At 45.7% G+C, this 17,639-nt stretch overlaps 1 protein-coding gene across 1 annotated transcript in view; it reads right to left on the bottom strand.

The window, feature by feature from the left end:
• Positions 1 to 17,639, bottom strand: part of PTPN22 (protein tyrosine phosphatase non-receptor type 22) — a 139,325-nt gene that overhangs the window by 64,416 nt on the left and 57,270 nt on the right. Inside the window, exon 2 of the mRNA XM_075851197.1 lies at positions 907 to 1,015. Coding sequence (XP_075707312.1) covers positions 907 to 1,015 — 109 coding nt within the window. The remainder of the gene's footprint in view (positions 1 to 906; positions 1,016 to 17,639) is intronic.

Raw genomic sequence — 17,639 nt, 5'->3', positions numbered from 1 at the left:
AAAAAAGTCATAATAAAAATGAATCAATAAGTCCCATGCACCCCAAAACAGTACCATTCAAAACTACGTCTTGTCCCGCAGAAAACAAGCCCAAAAAATCACTACATTGATGGAAAAATAAAAAGTTATGGGCCTTGGAAAGCGACGATGCAAAAACAAATAATTTTAGTTCAAAAGTGTTTTTATTGTGCAAAAGTCGTAAAACATAAAAAAACCTCTACACATGTGGTATCGCCGTAATCGTACCGACCCATAGAATAAAGGTAACATGTTATTTACGTCGCATAGTGAACGGCGTCAATTTAAAAATGCATAGAACAATGGCGGAATTTCAGTTTTTTTTTATAATCCCCCCCCAAAAAGGTTAATAAAAGTTAATATAAAAATTATATGTACCCAAAAATGGTGCCATTAAAAAGCACAACTAATCCCGCAAAAAACAAGTCCTCATACAGCTATGTAGACGAAAAAATTAAAAAGTTATAGCTCTTTGAATGCGACTATAGAAAAACGAATAAAATAGCTTGGTCATTAGGGCCTAAAATGGGCTGGTCACTAAGGGGTTAAGTTAGGGCTTGGGAGGTTCCACTCCTAGGTACGCAATAAGATTAGGGTGAGGAGGGCTAAAAGGAACCAAAAAGCCTTCCAAATCTAAACATTTGGAACACAGCAAGGCCTACTTAAAACTGCAGGGTGCGTTTTGGTTCGTTTTAGCCCTCTTCACCCATACTTCTTGTGTTCATATGATTTTAATATATAAAAATAGTAAATTCCAGGCCTATCACAGCAAAAGAGGCATCAAACCTCTAGATTTAATGATGTTCAGTAAACTTCTGATCATATTTATATTTAGTATATTTCATTTTATTACAATACAAAAATGAACAACTGTGGTATATAACTTACATGGAAAAATGTCTTTGTATCGATTCTTCTTAAAGTTTTCCGGTATTTCTGCTGCCCTTGTAGTGTAGCTGTTATCTATCTTGTATTTTGCAGACTGTCGTTTCAGATGCTATTATGTGGTTACAAAATATGATTATTTAATTTGATTATTAATATGATTATTTTTTATAGTATTATAATATTTATTATTTACAATGAAGTACAACATTTTTAGGACAATATCTACTTTTGCTGCGGTAAGTATAAAGTAAATGACCACCTTTTATCATCATGTCAGTTTCTATGTCCATCACTCGGTGCTAATAAATTTTTTAATACATCATTATAGCAGCCGGAGCTGTGCTTTTCTGACACACACGAACGCTCACTGCCATCATTAAAAAATGGAGGAATATTAACTGTCTAATGGTCAGGCAACCACGTCATTAGTCTGGTTATTTACGTGATACAGATAGGAGCGGGTTAATCATTGTCTAATGAAAAGTTATACAGCTCTCTAATTTTTATTATCACTAAAATCAATATGTGGGTTCCTCAAAGAAACAAGTAGTATCACAGAGTGGGTACTCGTCATAAAACAGTTATGAAGTGTCAGCTGATTATGTTATGCAACATTTGGTGCTTAGAAATTACACAAATTGTGTGTAATAGAATTTTTTGTATCCCTGGAGTTTGTCCATAGATGCCGTATGGTAACACGCCATCTAGATATAATTTTCTGGATACTCCAGGTGGTAACTCTGGATTGCTTATTGATTCAACCCTGTCTGTGTCAGGGGTATTTGAGTATCAAAAGAATTACCTAGAGTATTTTAATATGAATAATGAATAAAGGTTATGTTTTATGAAGAGTTCCCACTCTGTGATACTAGCTTTCTAATTTACTTTATAACTTAATTCCTCGCTGTTTCAAAATCACTCTGCTTACCTAGCTTAGAATCTTATTATATGTCAATGCAGTTAAAGGGGTATGCCCATAATCAATATTTATTACTTATCCACAGGATAGGTGATAAATATCTGATTGGTAGAGATCTATTCATTTTCAATGGCGCTGCCGGACACTATCCCTGGCTGCCCCATAAAAAGTGAGTGGAGCGGTGGCTGAGCATACGCAATACCGTTCCATTTATATAGGGCGCACAGGGACGGCCAGGTAAACCCATTCTCGGGACCGGTGAAGGTATGTTCACACGCAATATTTTCAGGCGTATTTCGGGGCATAAACACCTCAAAATACACCTTGAAAAATGCTAGGTAAACGCCGACAAATAGCTTCCCATAGAAATCAATGGGAAAAATGGTGTTTAGTTCAGATGGGGTGTTTTTTTATGCTGCTGTTTTTAAAAACGGTTCGTAAAAAGACGCCGCATAAAAAGGAGCATGTCACTTCTTGACCCGTTTTTGGAGCTGTTTACTTACCACTGTACCAATTCTACACCAACTCCCCTTTTCTAACCCTTTTATTTCTCTGATCCATTCAATAATGACACAAAGACTTAACCCTTTAACGCTCCATGACGCAACTGTACGTCATGGTTTGCCCTGCCTTAAGGAACCATGAGGTACAGTTACGTCATGGTTTTGTTCTGTCATCAAGTCAAAAGACATGGTTACAGAACAGTGATATCGGCTGTCATAGGCTGCCAATAGTCACTATGATGCAGCAGGGAACCAAAAGCGGTGCGGCGCCGCCTGCGATCACTGTGATTGGACAGTCAGTAGTGGCTGACCAATCACAGTATTGCAGCATAATTACTCAGCAAAGAGAGCCTGGGGAGCCAATTTGCTAGCTGAACAGTTGTTGGCAACAGGAGGCCTAACAATGACCTCCTGTCTGCCAAGTACGGTTTGACTCGGCTCGTTCACTACTCTTGTTGCTCACGGGGTTGCTGTGGGCAACAGCCCCATTTCCCTTAGCTCTGTTACCCTTGTCTGTTTGTCTGTCATGCACTTATTGAGCGTAGGGACCGTCGCCCAGCTGTACGCCGTCGCTTAGGACGGGCCGTTGCAAGTAGGCATGGACTGAGTGACGGGTAGATTAGGGCTCACCTGTCTGTCTCCCTACCTCGCCATTACATAATCACAGGCCCATATACCTAGTCTACCCTGGTCCCTGACACAACTATGGACCCCCTTGAGACCCTGGCTCAGCAAATGCAGGGCCTTTCCCTACAGGTCCAAGCCCTGGCTCAGAGGGACAACCTGCATGATGCTACCCTGGTAGTGCCCCCCACCTCACCTCTTGAACCCCACCTCAAGTTGCCTGACCGGTTCTCAGGGGACCGGAAGACTTTTTTCTCCTTTCGGGAGAGTTGTAGGCTCTATTTTCGCTTAAAGCCCCACTCCTCAGGTTCTGAGAGCCAGCGGGTGGGTATAATTATGTCCCGGCTCCAGGACGGGCCCCAAGAATGGGCCTTCTCCTTGGCTCCTGACGCCCCTGAACTTTCCTCCATTGATCTTTTCTTTTCTGCTCTCAGGCTCATTTATGACAAGACTGACAAGACTGCCTTTGCCGAGAGTCAGCTGGTGACTTTACGTCAGGGTAAGAGACCTGTTGAGGAGTATTGTTCTGACTTTAGGAAGTGGTGCGTAGCTTCTCGGTGGAATGACCCTGCCTTAAGGTGCCAGTTTAGGTTGGGTCTGTCGAATGCCCTGAAAGACCTGCTAGTAAGCTATCCCTCTTCTGACTCCCTAGACCAGGTTATGGCTTTAGCGGTACGACTTGACCGACGTCTCAGGGAACGACAACGTGAACGTTTATGTGTTTTCTCCTCCGACTCCCCCATGATGCCTCCCGAAGTTCCGTTGCTTCGTTCCTCCCCAAAAGACTCAGATATACCTATGCAACTCGGGGCCTCCGTGTCCCCCCAACAACGTAGAGAATTCTGCAGGAAGAATGGTCTCTGCTTCTACTGTGGGGATGACAAGTATCAAGTGAACAACTGTCCTAAGCGTAAGAATGCAGCCAGAGAACTTCCGCGCCTAAGTGATCATCGGGGAGGTCACTTGGGCACACAGGTATTTCCTGTAAATAGGAAACGTACTAAGATCTTGCTTCCCTTTCAGGTCTCTTTTGGTGGTAGGTCTGCTACCGGCAGTGCCTTCGTGGATTCAGGGTCCTCTACTAATATCATGTCTGTGGAATTTGCTATGTCTCTTGCTATGCCTCTGATTGATTTGCCTAAACCTGTCCCGGTAGTGGGTATCGACTCCACTCCTCTTGCTAATGGGTATTTTACACAGCATACCCCTGTTTTTGAACTCCTTGTTGGCTCCATGCATTTGGAGCAGTGCTCTGTACTGTTGATGCAGGGATTATCGTCCGATTTGGTTCTAGGCCTTCCCTGGTTGCAGTTGCATAATCCCACGTTTGACTGGAATACTGGGGAGCTAACCAAATGGGGTAATGAATGTTTTACGTCATGTTTTTCTGTTAATTCTATTTCTCCCCCTGAGGAGGCGAACACGCTACCCGAGTTTGTTCAGGACTTCGCTGATGTTTTCTCTAAGGAGGCCTCCGAAGTGTTACCTCCTCATAGAGAATACGATTGCGCTATCGAATTGGTACCAGGAGCTAAGCTTCCTAAGGGTAGGATATTTAATCTTTCTTGTCCCGAACGTGAAGCCATGAGAGAGTATATCCAGGAATGCCTGGCCAAGGGTTACATTCGTCCCTCTACTTCTCCGGTAGGTGCTGGCTTCTTCTTCGTAGGGAAGAAGGATGGTGGTCTTAGGCCATGCATTGACTACCGTAGCCTGAATAAGGTCACGGTAAGGAAAGAGTATCCCCTTCCTTTGATTCCTGATCTCTTCAATCAGGTTCAGGGGGCCCAATGGTTCTCTAAGGTGGATCTACGGGGGGCGTATAACCTTATCCGCATAAAAGAGGGGGATGAGTGGAAGACTGCGTTTAACACGCCGGAAGGCCATTTCGAATACCTCGTCATGCCCTTTGGGTTGTGTAATGCCCCTGCGGTCTTCCAGAATTTCATAAATGAGATTTTGAGAAATTACCTGGGGATATTTCTTGTAGTGTACCTTGATGACATACTGGTGTTTTCCAAGGACTGGTCCTCCCACATTGAGCATGTCAGGAAGGTGCTCCAGGTCCTTCGGGAAAACAAACTGTTTGCCAAAACCGAAAAATGTGTGTTTGGAGTACAGGAAATACCATTTTTGGGTCAAATCCTCACTCCTCATGAATTCCACATGGACCCCGCCAAGGTTCAGGCTGTGGCGGAATGGGTCCAACCTGCCTCCCTGAAGGCGTTACAGTGTTTTTTGGGGTTCGCTAATTATTACAGGAGATTTATTGCTAACTTCTCGGTCATCGCTAAGCCTCTTACGGACCTCACTCGCAAAGGAGCTGATCTCCTCCACTGGCCTCCTGAGGCTGTCCAGGCTTTTGAGGTCCTTAAGAAGTGCTTTATCTCGGCCCCGGTGCTGGTTCAGCCCAACCAAATGGAGCCATTTATCGTGGAAGTTGACGCATCTGAGGTGGGAGTGGGGGCTGTCTTGTCCCAGGGTACCAGGTCCCTCACCCATCTCCGCCCCTGTGCCTACTTCTCCAGGAAGTTTTCGCCAACTGAGAGTAACTATGATATTGGCAACCGCGAACTCTTAGCCATTAAATGGGCATTTGAAGAGTGGCGCCACTTCCTGGAGGGGGCTAGGCACCAGGTAACGGTCCTTACCGACCACAAAATCTGGTTTTCCTAGAATCTGCCCGGAGGCTAAACCCGAGACAAGCTCGATGGGCGTTATTTTTTACCAGATTAAATTTTTTGGTTACCTATAGGGCTGGGTCTAAAAATATTAAGGCTGATGCACTGTCGCGTAGCTTCATGGCCAGCCCTCCTTCGGAGGAAGATCCTGCTTGTATTTTGCCTCCAGGTATAATCATTTCCTCGATCGATTCTGATTTAGTCTCTGAAATTGCTGCTGATCAAGGTTCAGCTCCCGGGAACCTTCCTGAGAACAAGCTGTTTGTTCCCCTGCAATTCCGGCTAAGGGTACTTAGGGAAAATCATGACTCCGCACTATCTGGTCATCCAGGCTTCCTGGGTACCAAACACCTCATTGCCAGAAACTATTGGTGGCCTGGGTTGCCTAAAGACGTTAAGGCCTACGTCGCCGCTTGTGAGGTTTGTGCTAGGTCCAAGACTCCCAGGTCCTGACCAGCGGGCTTACTGCGTTCGTTGCCCATTCCCCAGAGACCTTGGACACATATCTCCATGGATTTTATCACCGATTTGCCTCCATCCCAAGGCAAGTCGGTGGTGTGGGTGGTAGTAGACCGCTTCAGTAAGATGTGCCACTTTGTGCCCCTCAAGAAACTACCCAACGCCAAGACGTTGGCTACCTTGTTTGTCAAACACATCCTGCGTCTCCATGGGGTCCCTGTCAATATTGTTTCGGACAGAGGGGTACAATTTGTTTCATTGTTTTGGAGAGCCTTCTGTATGAAGTTGGAGATTGATCTGTCCTCCTCTGCCTTCCATCCTGAAACCAATTGCCAAACTGAGAGGACTAATCAATCTCTAGAACAATATTTAAGGTGTTTTGTCTCTGACTGTCAATATGATTGGGTCTCATTCATTCCCCTCGCCGAATTTTCCCTTAATAACCGGGTCAGTAACTCGTCAGGGGTCTCCCCCTTTTTCTGTAATTTTGGGTTTAATCCACGGTTCTCCTCCGTTTCACCTGGTAGTTCCAACAATCTCGACGTAGAGGTCGTTCATCGGGAACTGTGCACAGTCTGGGCCCAGGTTCAGAAGAACCTAGAGGCGTCCCAGAGCGTACAAAAAACTCAGGCTGATAGAAAACGTTCTGCTAACCCCCTGTTTATGGTCGGGGATCTGGTGTGGTTGTCGTCTATTGAACTTGCGTCTCAAGGTTCCGTCCAAGAAGTTTGCTCCCCGGTTTATTGGGCCGTATAAGGTCATTGAGGTCCTCAATCCTGTCTCCTTCCGGCTGGAGTTACCCCCGTCTTTTCGTATACACTACGTGTTTCATGCCTCCCTCCTTAAAGGAACAGTGTCATCAGAAATTATTTTTTTATATGTTAAAGATGTTAGTGCTTTATTAAAAACTTTTATATTTATTTGTGTGTTTGTGTTTTACTTTTTCTTATTTTTACACTTTTTCTTCCCTATGGGGGCTGCCATTTTTTGTTCCATTTCTGTGTGTGTCGATTAACGACACATACAGACATGGAATACGGCAGCCACAGTCCCATAGGGACTGCGAACGGCTCCCGTCCCATTGACTGCAGTGTACGGCGTCTGTGTGGGAACTGCGCATGCGCCGCTCCCACACAGTCCTATTCGAAATTGGCGCCGTCCGGCGCCATTTTCCTGTGGACCGGAAGTCGCGGCCGGACAGTAATATTACTACTTCCGGTCGCGGCTTCCGGATTTCTGCACTTGCACCAGCGGCAGCAAACGGAGCGGACGGGCCGGAGGGAGCCGCGGCGGCAGGAGCAGGTAAGAGATTTCAATGTATGTTCGTGTTTGTGTGTGTTTACTACTGTATGTAAACCTACTACACTGTGGGTTAGCTCAAAAAATGGCGACACACAGTGTAGGAGGTTACACCGTTCAAACCCCTCGTTTATCCCGGCACTAGCCAGGATAAAGGAGGGGGGGATGCTGAGAGCTCACTAGAGCGAGGGCTTTTAACCCAATGTTGCAATGCTGCAATTTTGGGAACAGCTCCATCTAGTGACCAAAAATGGGTAGTATTATAAATTAGAAATAATTTATAATATTTCCTGGACTCGTGCAAAAAAATAAAAAAAATTTGAACAATGTTTAACCACCCACACACTAAATGTTTAATTTTTTTTAAAAAAACATGTTTTTCTGGCAACACATTCCCTTTAAACGCTGCTTCCCGTCCTTTACTCCCTCGAGGAGACCTCCTGTTCCCGTCCTCACCCCTGAGGGGGTGGAATTCGAGGTGGCCAAGATTGTGGACAGCAAGATGGTCCAAGGCTCCCTCAAGTACCTGGTCCATTGGAGAGGATACGGGCCCAAGGAGAGGACTTGGGTACCCGCCCGGGATGTTCACGCTGGGCTATTGGTCAGGAGGTTCCACCTGCGTTTCCCCAGTAAGCCAGGTCCACTTAGAAAGGGTCCGGTGGCCCCTCATAAAAGGGGGGGTACTGTAAAGGATCTGCCAGGCACAGCTTCGGGATTAACTCCCATAATTAATCAGTCAGCACCTGAATCTACATCCCTGAGACTGACTCCAGCTTCCACCACTCAGGCTGGCAGGCTTAGGAGTGGGAGAGCCTATCGCAACCTGGCCAGACTCAGCTAGCTCCCGACCCTCGGTCTATTTAAGCCTGCCCTTCCTGTCCCTCGGTGCTTGTGATTCTTTTTGTGTGGTTTCCTGGCCCAGCTACAGCTCCTTCTATTTTGATCCTGCTCCATACAGACCCTGGCTTACTGACTACTCTTCTGCTCTTCGTTTGGTACCTCGCACACTCTTGGCTTGACTCGGCTCGTTCACCACTCTGGTTTCTCACGGTGTTGCCGTGGGCAACTGCCCCTTTCCCTTGCTTGTATTCCCTTGTATGTTTGTCGTGTTTGTCGTGCACTTACTGAGGGCAGGGACCGCCGCCCAGTTGTACCCCGTCGCCTAGGGCGGGTCGTTGCAAGTAGGCAGGGACAGAGTGGCGGGTAGACTAGGGCTCACTTGTCCGTTTCCCTACCCCCGTCATTACAGTTACCTCCTCATAGAGAATACGATTGCACAATCGATTTGGTACCAGGAGCTAAGCTCAATAAGGGTAGGATATTTAATCTCTCTTGTCCCGAACGTGAAGCCATGAGATAGTATATCCAGGAATGCCTGGCCAAGGGTTACATTCGCCCCTCTACTTCACCGGTAGGTGCTGGCTTCTTCTTCGTAGGGAAGAAGGATGGTGGTCTTAGGCCGTGCATTGACTACTGAAACTTGAATAAGGTCACTGTAAGGAACCAGTATCCCTTTCCTTTAATTCCTGATCTCTTCAATCAGGTTCAGGGGGCCCAATGGTTCTCTACGTTTGATCTACGAGGGGCTTATAACCTTATCCACATCAAAGAGGGGGATGAGTGGAAGACTGCGTTTAACACGCCTGAAGGTCATTTCGAATACCTCGTCATGGCCTTTGGGTTGTGTAATGCTCCCGCGGTCTTCCAGAATTTAATAAATGAGATTTTAAGAGACTACCTGGGGGTATTTCTTGTAGTGTACCTTGATGACATCCTAGTGTTTTCCAAGGACTGGTCCTCCCACGTCAGGAAGGTGCTCCAGGCCCTTCGGGAAAACAAACTGTTTGCTAAAACCGAAAAATGTGTGTTTGGGGTGCAGGAGATACCATTTTTGGGTCAAATCCTCACTCCTCATGGCAAGGTTCAGGCTGTGGCAGAATGGGTCCAACCTGCCTCCCTGAAGGCGTTACAGTGCTTCCTGGGGTTTGCTAATTATTACAGGAGATTTATTGCTAACTTCTCGGTCATCGCTAAGCCTCTTACGGATCTCACTCGCAAAGGTGCTGATCTCCTCCACTGGCCTCCAGAGGCGCTCCAGGCTTTTGAGATCCTTAAGAAGTGATTTATCTCGGCCCCAGTGCTGATTCAGCCTAACCAAATGGAGCAATTTATCGTGGAGGTTGACGCCTCCGAGGTGGGAGTGGGTGCTGTCTTGTCCCAGGGTACCAGGTCCCTCACCCATCTCCGTCCCTGTGCCTACTTCTCCAGGAAGTTCTCACCCACTGAGAGTAACTACGACATTGGCAACCGCGAACTCTTAGCCATTAAATGGGCATTTGAAGAGTGGCGCCACTTCCTGGAGGGGGCTAGGCACCAGGTAACGGTCCTTACCGACCACAAGAATCTGGTTTTCCTAGAATCTGCCCGGAGGCTAAACCCGAGACAAGCTCGATGGGCGTTATTTTTTACTAGATTCAACTTTTTGGTCACCTATAGGGCTGTGTCTAAAAATATTAAGGCTAATGCACTGTCACGTAGCTTCATGGCCAGCCCTCCTTCGGAGGAAGATCCTGCTTGTGTTTTGCCCCCAGGTGTAATCATTTCCTCTGTTGATTCTGACTTAGTCTCCGAAATTGCGGCTGATCAAGGTTCAGCTCCCGGGAACCTTCCTGAGAACAAGCTGTTTGTTCCCCTGCAATTCCGGCTAAGGGTACTCAGGGAAAATCATGACTCTGCACTATCTGGCCATCCAGGCATCCTAGGTACCAAGCACCTCATTGCCAGAGACTATTGGTGGCCTGGGTTGCTTAAAGACGTTAAGGCCTACGTCGCCGCTTGTGAAATTTGTGCTAGGTCCTAGACTCCCAGGTCCCGACCAGCAGGCTTACTATGTTCTTTGCCCATTCCCCAAAGACCTTGGACCCATATCTCCATGGATTTTATCACCGATCTGCCTCCATCTCAAGGCAAGTCGGTGGTATGGGTGGTAGTTGACCACTTCAGTAAGATGTGCTATTTTGTGCCCCTCAAGAAACTACCCAATGCTAAGACGTTAACTGCCTTGTTTATCAAACGCATCCTGCGTCTCCATGGGGTTCCTGTCAATATTGTTTCTGACAGAGGGGTACAATTTGTTTCATTGTTTTGGAGAACCTTCTGTAAAATGTTGGAAATTGATCTGTCCTTCTCCTCGGCCTTCCATCCTGAAACTAATGGCCAAACTGAGAGGACTAATCAGTCTCTAGAACAATATTTAAGGTGTTTTATCTCTGACTGTCAATATGATTGGGTCTCCTTCATTTCCCTCGCTGAATTTTCCCTTAATAACCGGGTCAGTCACTCGTCAGGGGTCTCCCCCTTTTTCTGTAATTTTGGGTTCAATCCACGGTTCTCCTCCGTTTCACCTGGTGGTTCCAACAATCCTGAGGTAGATGTCGTTCATTGGGAACTGTGCACAGTCTTGGCCCAGGTTCAGAAGAACCTAGAGGTGTCCCAGAGAATACAAAAGACCCAGGCAGATAGAAGATGTTTGCGGTCGGGGATCTGGAGTGGCTGTCTTCAAGAAATTTGCGCCTTAAAGTCCCGTCCAAAAAATTTGCTTCCAGGTATATAGGGCCGTACAAGGTCATTGAAGTCCTTAACCCTGTCTCCTTCCGACTGGAGTTACCCCCGTCTTTTCGAATACACGACGTGTTTCATGCCTCCCTCTTGAAACACTTCTCCCCGTCCTTGGCTCCCTCGAGGAAACCTCCGGTCCCTGTTCTCACCCCTGAAGGGGTAGAATTCGAGGTGGCCAAGATTGTGGACAGCAGGATGGTCCAGGGTTCTCTCCAGTACCTGGTCCATTGGAGAGGATACGGGCCTGAGGAGAGGACTTGGGTACCCGCCCGAAATTTTCACGCTGCAGTATTGCTCAGGAGTTTCCATCTTCGGTTCCCCTATAAGCCAGGTCCACCTAGAAAGTTTCCAGTGGCCCCTCATAAAAGGGGGTACGGTAAAGGATCTGCCTGACACATCTTCTGTGTCGACGCCCGTGGTTACTCACTCTGCACCTGCTCCTAAGTCTGGTCGAGTGACCCCTTTTTCCACCAATCAGCCTGGGAGGCTGAGGAGTGGGAGAGCCTATCACAGCCTGGCCAGACGGAGCTAGCTCCCACCCTCTGTCTATTTATACCTTCACTTCCTGCTCCTCCTTTGCCTGTGATTCTTTCAGTCTGTTTCCTGGCCCTGCTGCTGCTGCTTACTACTTGTCTTCTGCTTCATATTGACCCTGGCTTGACTGACTATTCTCCTGCTCTGCATTTTGTACCTCATCCACTCCTGGTTTGACTCGGCTCGTTCACTATTCTCCTGCTCTGCGTTTTGTACCTCGTCCACTGCTGGTTCACTACTCTTGTTGCTCACGGGGTTGCCGTGGGCAACAGCCCCATTTCCCTTAGCTCTGTTACCCTTGTCTGTCTGTCTGTCGTGCACTTAGTGAGCATAGGGACCGTCGCCCAGTTGTACGCCGTCGCTTAGGACGGGCCGTTGCAAGTAGGCAGGGACTGAGTGGCGGGTAGATTAGGGCTCACCTGTCTGTCTCCCTACCCCGCCATTACACCTGCTGTGTGTCCAAACAACATTTTATGACCACATGTGGGGTATTGCCGAACTCGGGAGAAATTGCTTTACAAATGTTGGGGTGCTTTTTCTCCTTTATCTCTTGTACAAATGAAGAGATTCTACAATTTATTGTGAAATAATGTTGATTTTAATTTTCACGACCTAGTTCCAATACGTTCTACAAAAGATCTACAGGGTCTAAATGCTCACTATACCCCTAAGATAGATTACTTGAGGGGTGTAGTTCTACAATTGGGGTCACTTTTGGCGCTTTCTACTGTTTTGACTCCTCAGGGCCTTTGCAAATGCAGCATGGCCCCTGAAAACCAATCCAGCAAAATTTGAGCTCCAAAAGTCAAATAGTGCTGCTTCTCTTCTAAGCCCTGCCGTGAGTGCAAACAGCAGTTTATTACCACATATGGGGTATCACCATAATCGGTAGAAATTGCTTTTCAAAATGGCTTGTAAAAATGGAAAATTTCTACGTTTTATTGGAAGAAGTGTAGATTTAAATTTTTACGGCCTAATTCCCCTAAATTCAGCAAAAAACCTGTGGGGTCACTATACCCCTTGATAAATTCCTTGAGGGGTGTAGTTTGCCAAATGGTGTCTTTTCAGGGTATGTTCATACGCAGAGTCAAAAACGTCTCAAAATACGGAGCTGTTTTGAAGAGAAAACAGCTCCTGATTTTCAGACGTTTTTTGTGGCACTCGCGATTTTCGCGGCGTTTTTTACGGCCGTTTTTGGAGCTTTTTTCAATAGAGTCTATGGAAAACGGCTCCAAAAACGTTCCAAGAAGTGTCCTGCACTTCTTTTTCGGGGCCATTCTTTTACGCGTAAAAAAACGCAGCGAAAAACGCTCTGTCGGAACAGAACGCCGTTTTCCCATTGAAATCAATGGGCAGATGTTTGGAGGCGTTCTGCTTCCGATTTTTCGACCGAATTTCAGGCATTTACAGCCCGAAAAATGGCAGAAAATAGGCCATGTGAACATACCCTTAGGCTAAGTTCACATTACCATTAACCGCTTAAGGACACAGCCTGTTTTCGCCTAATGGACCAGGCCATTTTTTCCAAATCTGACATGTGTCACTTTATGTGATAAGCTTGAAATGCTTTTTTCTTTTTCAAGCAATTCTAAGATTGATTTCTCGAGACATCCACATTGTAAGGAGCACCTAGTGGATTTTGGGGCCTCTATTTTATCAGAATATATTTTAGGCACCATGTCAGGTTTGAAGAGGTTTTGTGGTGCCAAAACAGTGGAAACCCCCCAAAAAGACACCATTTGCAAACTACACCCCTTAAGGAATTTATCAAGGGATTAGTGAGCATTTTAAACCCACAGGTTTTTTGCTGAAGTTTGTGGAATTAGGATGTAAAAATTAAAATCTAATTTTTTTCTAGTAAAATGTAGAAATCTTCAATATTAAAGAATCCCAACATTTGAAAGGCAATTTCTCCGGATTACGGCAATATCCCGTATGTGGTAATAAACTGCCTTTTGGACCCACGGCAAGGTTCAGAAGGGAAGAAGCACCATTTGGCTTTTGGACCTCTAGTTTTGCTCGAATGTTTTTTGGGTGCCATGTCGCATTTGCAAAGTTCATGCGGGACCAAATCAGTGGAAACCCCCCAAAAGTGACCCCATTTGGGAAACTACACCCATGAAGAAATTTATCGAGGGGTGTAGTGAGCATTTAGATCCCACAGGGTTTTTGCTGAATTTTGTGGAATTAGGACGTGAAAATGAAAATCTACGGTTTTTCTAATAAAATGTAGTTTTAGCTCAGATTTTTCAATTTTCACAATAGATAAAAGAGAAAAAAGCACCCCAGCATTTGTAACGTGGACTCTTCTGATCCCGGAAATACCCCATATGTGGTTATAAACAGCTGTTTGGACCCATGGCAGGCCTTAGAAAGGAGGGAGCGCCATTTGGCTTTCGGAGCTCAAATTCAGCTGGAATGGTTTTCAGCGTCATGTCACATTTGCAAAGCCCCTGCGGGTCCAAATCAGTGGAAATCACCCAAAAGTGAACCCATTTGGGAAACTACACCCCTGAAGGAATGTATTGAGGGGTATAGTGAGCATTTTGACCCCACAGTTTTATTGCTGAAATTAGTGGAATTATGCTGTGAAATTTAACATTTTATTTTTTTCTGACAAAAAGTGGACATTTTCATTTTTTACAAAGAAAAAAGGAGAAAAAGCACCCCAACATTTGAAAAGCAATTTCTCCCAATTACAGCAATACCCCACATGTGGTAATAAACGGTTGTTTGGACTTCAGAAAGGAAGAAGCACCATTTGGCTTTTGGATCTCAAGTTTTCCTGAAATGGTTTTCGGGTGTTAAGTCGCATTCGCAAAGCCCCTGATGGACCAAAACCATGGAAACCCCCCAAAAGTTAACTCATTTGGGAAACTAAAGCCCCCAAGGAATTTATCATGGGGTATAGTGAGCATTTAGACCCCACAGGTTTTTCTGTGGAATTTAGTGGAATGAGGCAGTGAAAATGAATATCAACATTTTTTCTACAAAAATGTTGATATTTTTTATTTCTTCAAGAGTTAAAGGAGAAAAGGCACCTTAACATTTGTAAGCCAATCTCTCCCGAGTACGGCAATACCCCATATGTGGTCATAAATTGCTGTTTGGATACACGTCAGGGCTCGGAAAGGCAGGAGCGCTACTCGGCATGCAGATATTGCTGGAAGGGTTTTTGGGTGCCATGTGCATTTGCAAAACCCCTGCCAAACCAAATCAGTGGAAATCCCCCAAAATGACCCCATTTGGGAAACTACACCCCTAATGGAATTTATCAAGGGTTATAATGAGCATTTTGACCCTACAAGATTTTTGCTGAATTGAGTGGCATTATACTGTGAAATTGAATATTTCATTTTTTCTCACACAATGTGGAAATTTTTACGTTTTACACAGAATAAAGGAGAAAAAACACCCCAAGATTTGAAAGAAATTTCTCCCGTTTACCGAGATACCCCACATGTTGTCATAAACTGCTGTTTGGACACACGGCAGGGCTCAGAATGGCAGGAGTGCTATTTGGCATGCAGATTTTGCTGGCTTGGTTTTTGGGCGCCATGTTGCATTTGCTAAACCCTGAGGTACCAGAGTACAGTGGAAGCCCCCAAGAAGTGACCCCATTTTAGAAACTGCACCCCTCAAGGCATTTATCATTTGCCCGGACATATGACAGGGCTCACAAGAGAAGAGCACCGTGCACATTTGAGGTCTATTTTGGTGATTTTCACAGCTTTGGCCCACAATTGCAGGGCTCTGAGGTCAAATAGTAAAACAAACCCCGAAGTAGTGACTCCTATTTTGGAAACTACACCCCTTAAGGCATTTTAAGGGTTGAAGTGAGCATTTTGACCTCACACGTGCGTGTTTTTTCATTAGAAATTAATGTGCAGCGGATGGTGCAAAGTGAAAATTGCAATTTTCCACTGATATGCCATTTTAGTGCACAATATGTTGTGCCCAGTTTGTGCCACCGAAGACAAATACCTATTAAAACGTTAAGCGGGTTCTCCCGAGTATGGCAATGCCATGTCTGTGGACGAAAACTGCTGTTTGGGCATGCTGCAGCGCTCAGAAGTGAGGGAGCGACATGTGGCTTTTGGAACGCAGATTTTGCTTGGTAGTTGTTCTGTTTGGGATTTTACTGGTATTTCAGTTTATAATGTGGGGGCATATGTAAGCTGTGCGGAGTACATCAGGGCATAATAAGAGGGTATAATAATGCTGTAAATAAATTATATTTCAAAGATGTGTGTCCGGTGTCGCACTGATAAATGGAGCCCAATCTTATCCGCTTTTGGAACGCTCTGCACATTTTGCGTCACCATGTTCTGAGACCAACATAATCCAAACATTTTCAGAAAACAATTGTAAATTGATAAGGAGAAAAAAATGCCCCATCGACATGCCCAAGTTCGTTATCCCTACGGTACGCCCTGAGGGAGCGAACAGGACACATCAATGCATCATGGACCGCCCACAACACCACCCTTCTACCCTTCCCCTTCTGATCCATCTTGGAGCGCCGAATCCAGAATTCCACTTTCTCATACAACAACACCACATGCTCAACCATCAGCAGTCCTGATCCGCTGGGGGACACTAACTCCCCAACCCTAAGCGCTCACAAAAAGGCCCATGAAAAAACCAGTCGAAACAAAACGAAAGCCAGGGCCGCCACGAAACTATTAACATTCGCGATCGACCAACCCACAGCCGACACATGTCCCAGGAATGCTAACAATGCAACCATCCTACCACTATCCGTATCCACCCTATCCAAAACACTCAACCAGTCCACCCTTTCAAGCCACGCTGCTGTGTAAGCATTTCATGTCCCCGGAGCCAAAGAAAAACGGATCAGCTGATTCGCACTTTGTAGACCAGATCCCACAAGTGAGGAGGACAGATGAGACCTGTTGCTTCCGCCAACAGCCGGAAACGATCCCACTGTAAGCGAGAAAGAGAATCAGCAATTTAGTTTTCTGACCCCTGGGACATGAACAGCAGTAACCCAAGCATTAAGCAAAAGACATAGCAGAACTACAGTGAAGGAAATAAGTATTTGATCCCTTGCTGATTTTTTAAGTTTGCCCACTGTCAAAGACAGTCTAGAATTTTTAGGCTAGGTTAATTTTACCAGTGAGAGATAGATTATATAAAAAAAAAAAACAGAAAATCACATTGTCAAAATTATATATATTTATTTGCATTGTGCACAGAGAAATAAATATTTGATCCCTTTGGCAAACAAGACTTAATACTTGGTGGCAAAACCCTTGTTGGCAAACACAGCAGTCTGACGTTTTTTGTAGTTGATGATGAGGTTTGCCCACATGTTAGATGGCATTTTGGCCCACTCCTCTTTGCAGATCATCTGTAAATCATTAAGATTTCGATGCTGTCGCTTGGCAACTCAGATCTTCAGCTCCCTCCATAAGTTTTCGATCGGATTAAGGTCTGGAGACTGGCTAGGCCACTCCATGACCTTAATGTGCTTCTTTTTGAGCCACTCCTTTGTTGCCTTGGCTGTATGTTTCGGGTCATTGTCATGCTGGAAGACCCAGCCACGAGCCATTTTTAATGTCCTGGTGGAGGGAAGGAGGTTGTCACTCAGGATTTGACGGTACATGGCTCCATCCATTCTCCCTTTGATGCGGTGAAGTAGTCCTGTGCCCTTAGCAGAGAAACACCCCCAAAACATAATGTTTCCACCTCCATGCTTGACAGTGGGGACAGTGTTCTTTGGGTCATAGGCAGCATTTCTCTTCCTCCAAACACGGCGAGTTGAGTTAATGCCAAAGAGCTCAATTTTAGTCTCATCTGACCACAGCACCTTCTCCCAATCACTCTCAGAATCATCCAGATATTCATTTGCAAATTTCAGACGGGCCTGTACATTTGCCTTCTTGAGCAGGGGGACCTTGCGTGCACTGCAGGATTTTAATCCATTACGGCGTAATGTGTTACCAATGGTTTTCTTGGTGACTGTGGTCCCAGCTGCCTTGAGATCATTAACAAGTTCCCCCCGTGTAGTTTTCGGCTGAGCTCTCACCTTCCTCAGGATCAAGGATACCCCACGAGGTGAGATTTTGCATG

This window comes from Rhinoderma darwinii, chromosome 2 (genome assembly GCF_050947455.1).
Source record: "Rhinoderma darwinii isolate aRhiDar2 chromosome 2, aRhiDar2.hap1, whole genome shotgun sequence".
In the NCBI taxonomy this organism is placed as follows: Eukaryota; Metazoa; Chordata; class Amphibia; order Anura; family Rhinodermatidae; genus Rhinoderma; species Rhinoderma darwinii.
The sequence above is the reverse complement of the archived record's forward strand: the minus strand, read 5'-3'. Positions and strand labels throughout refer to the sequence as shown.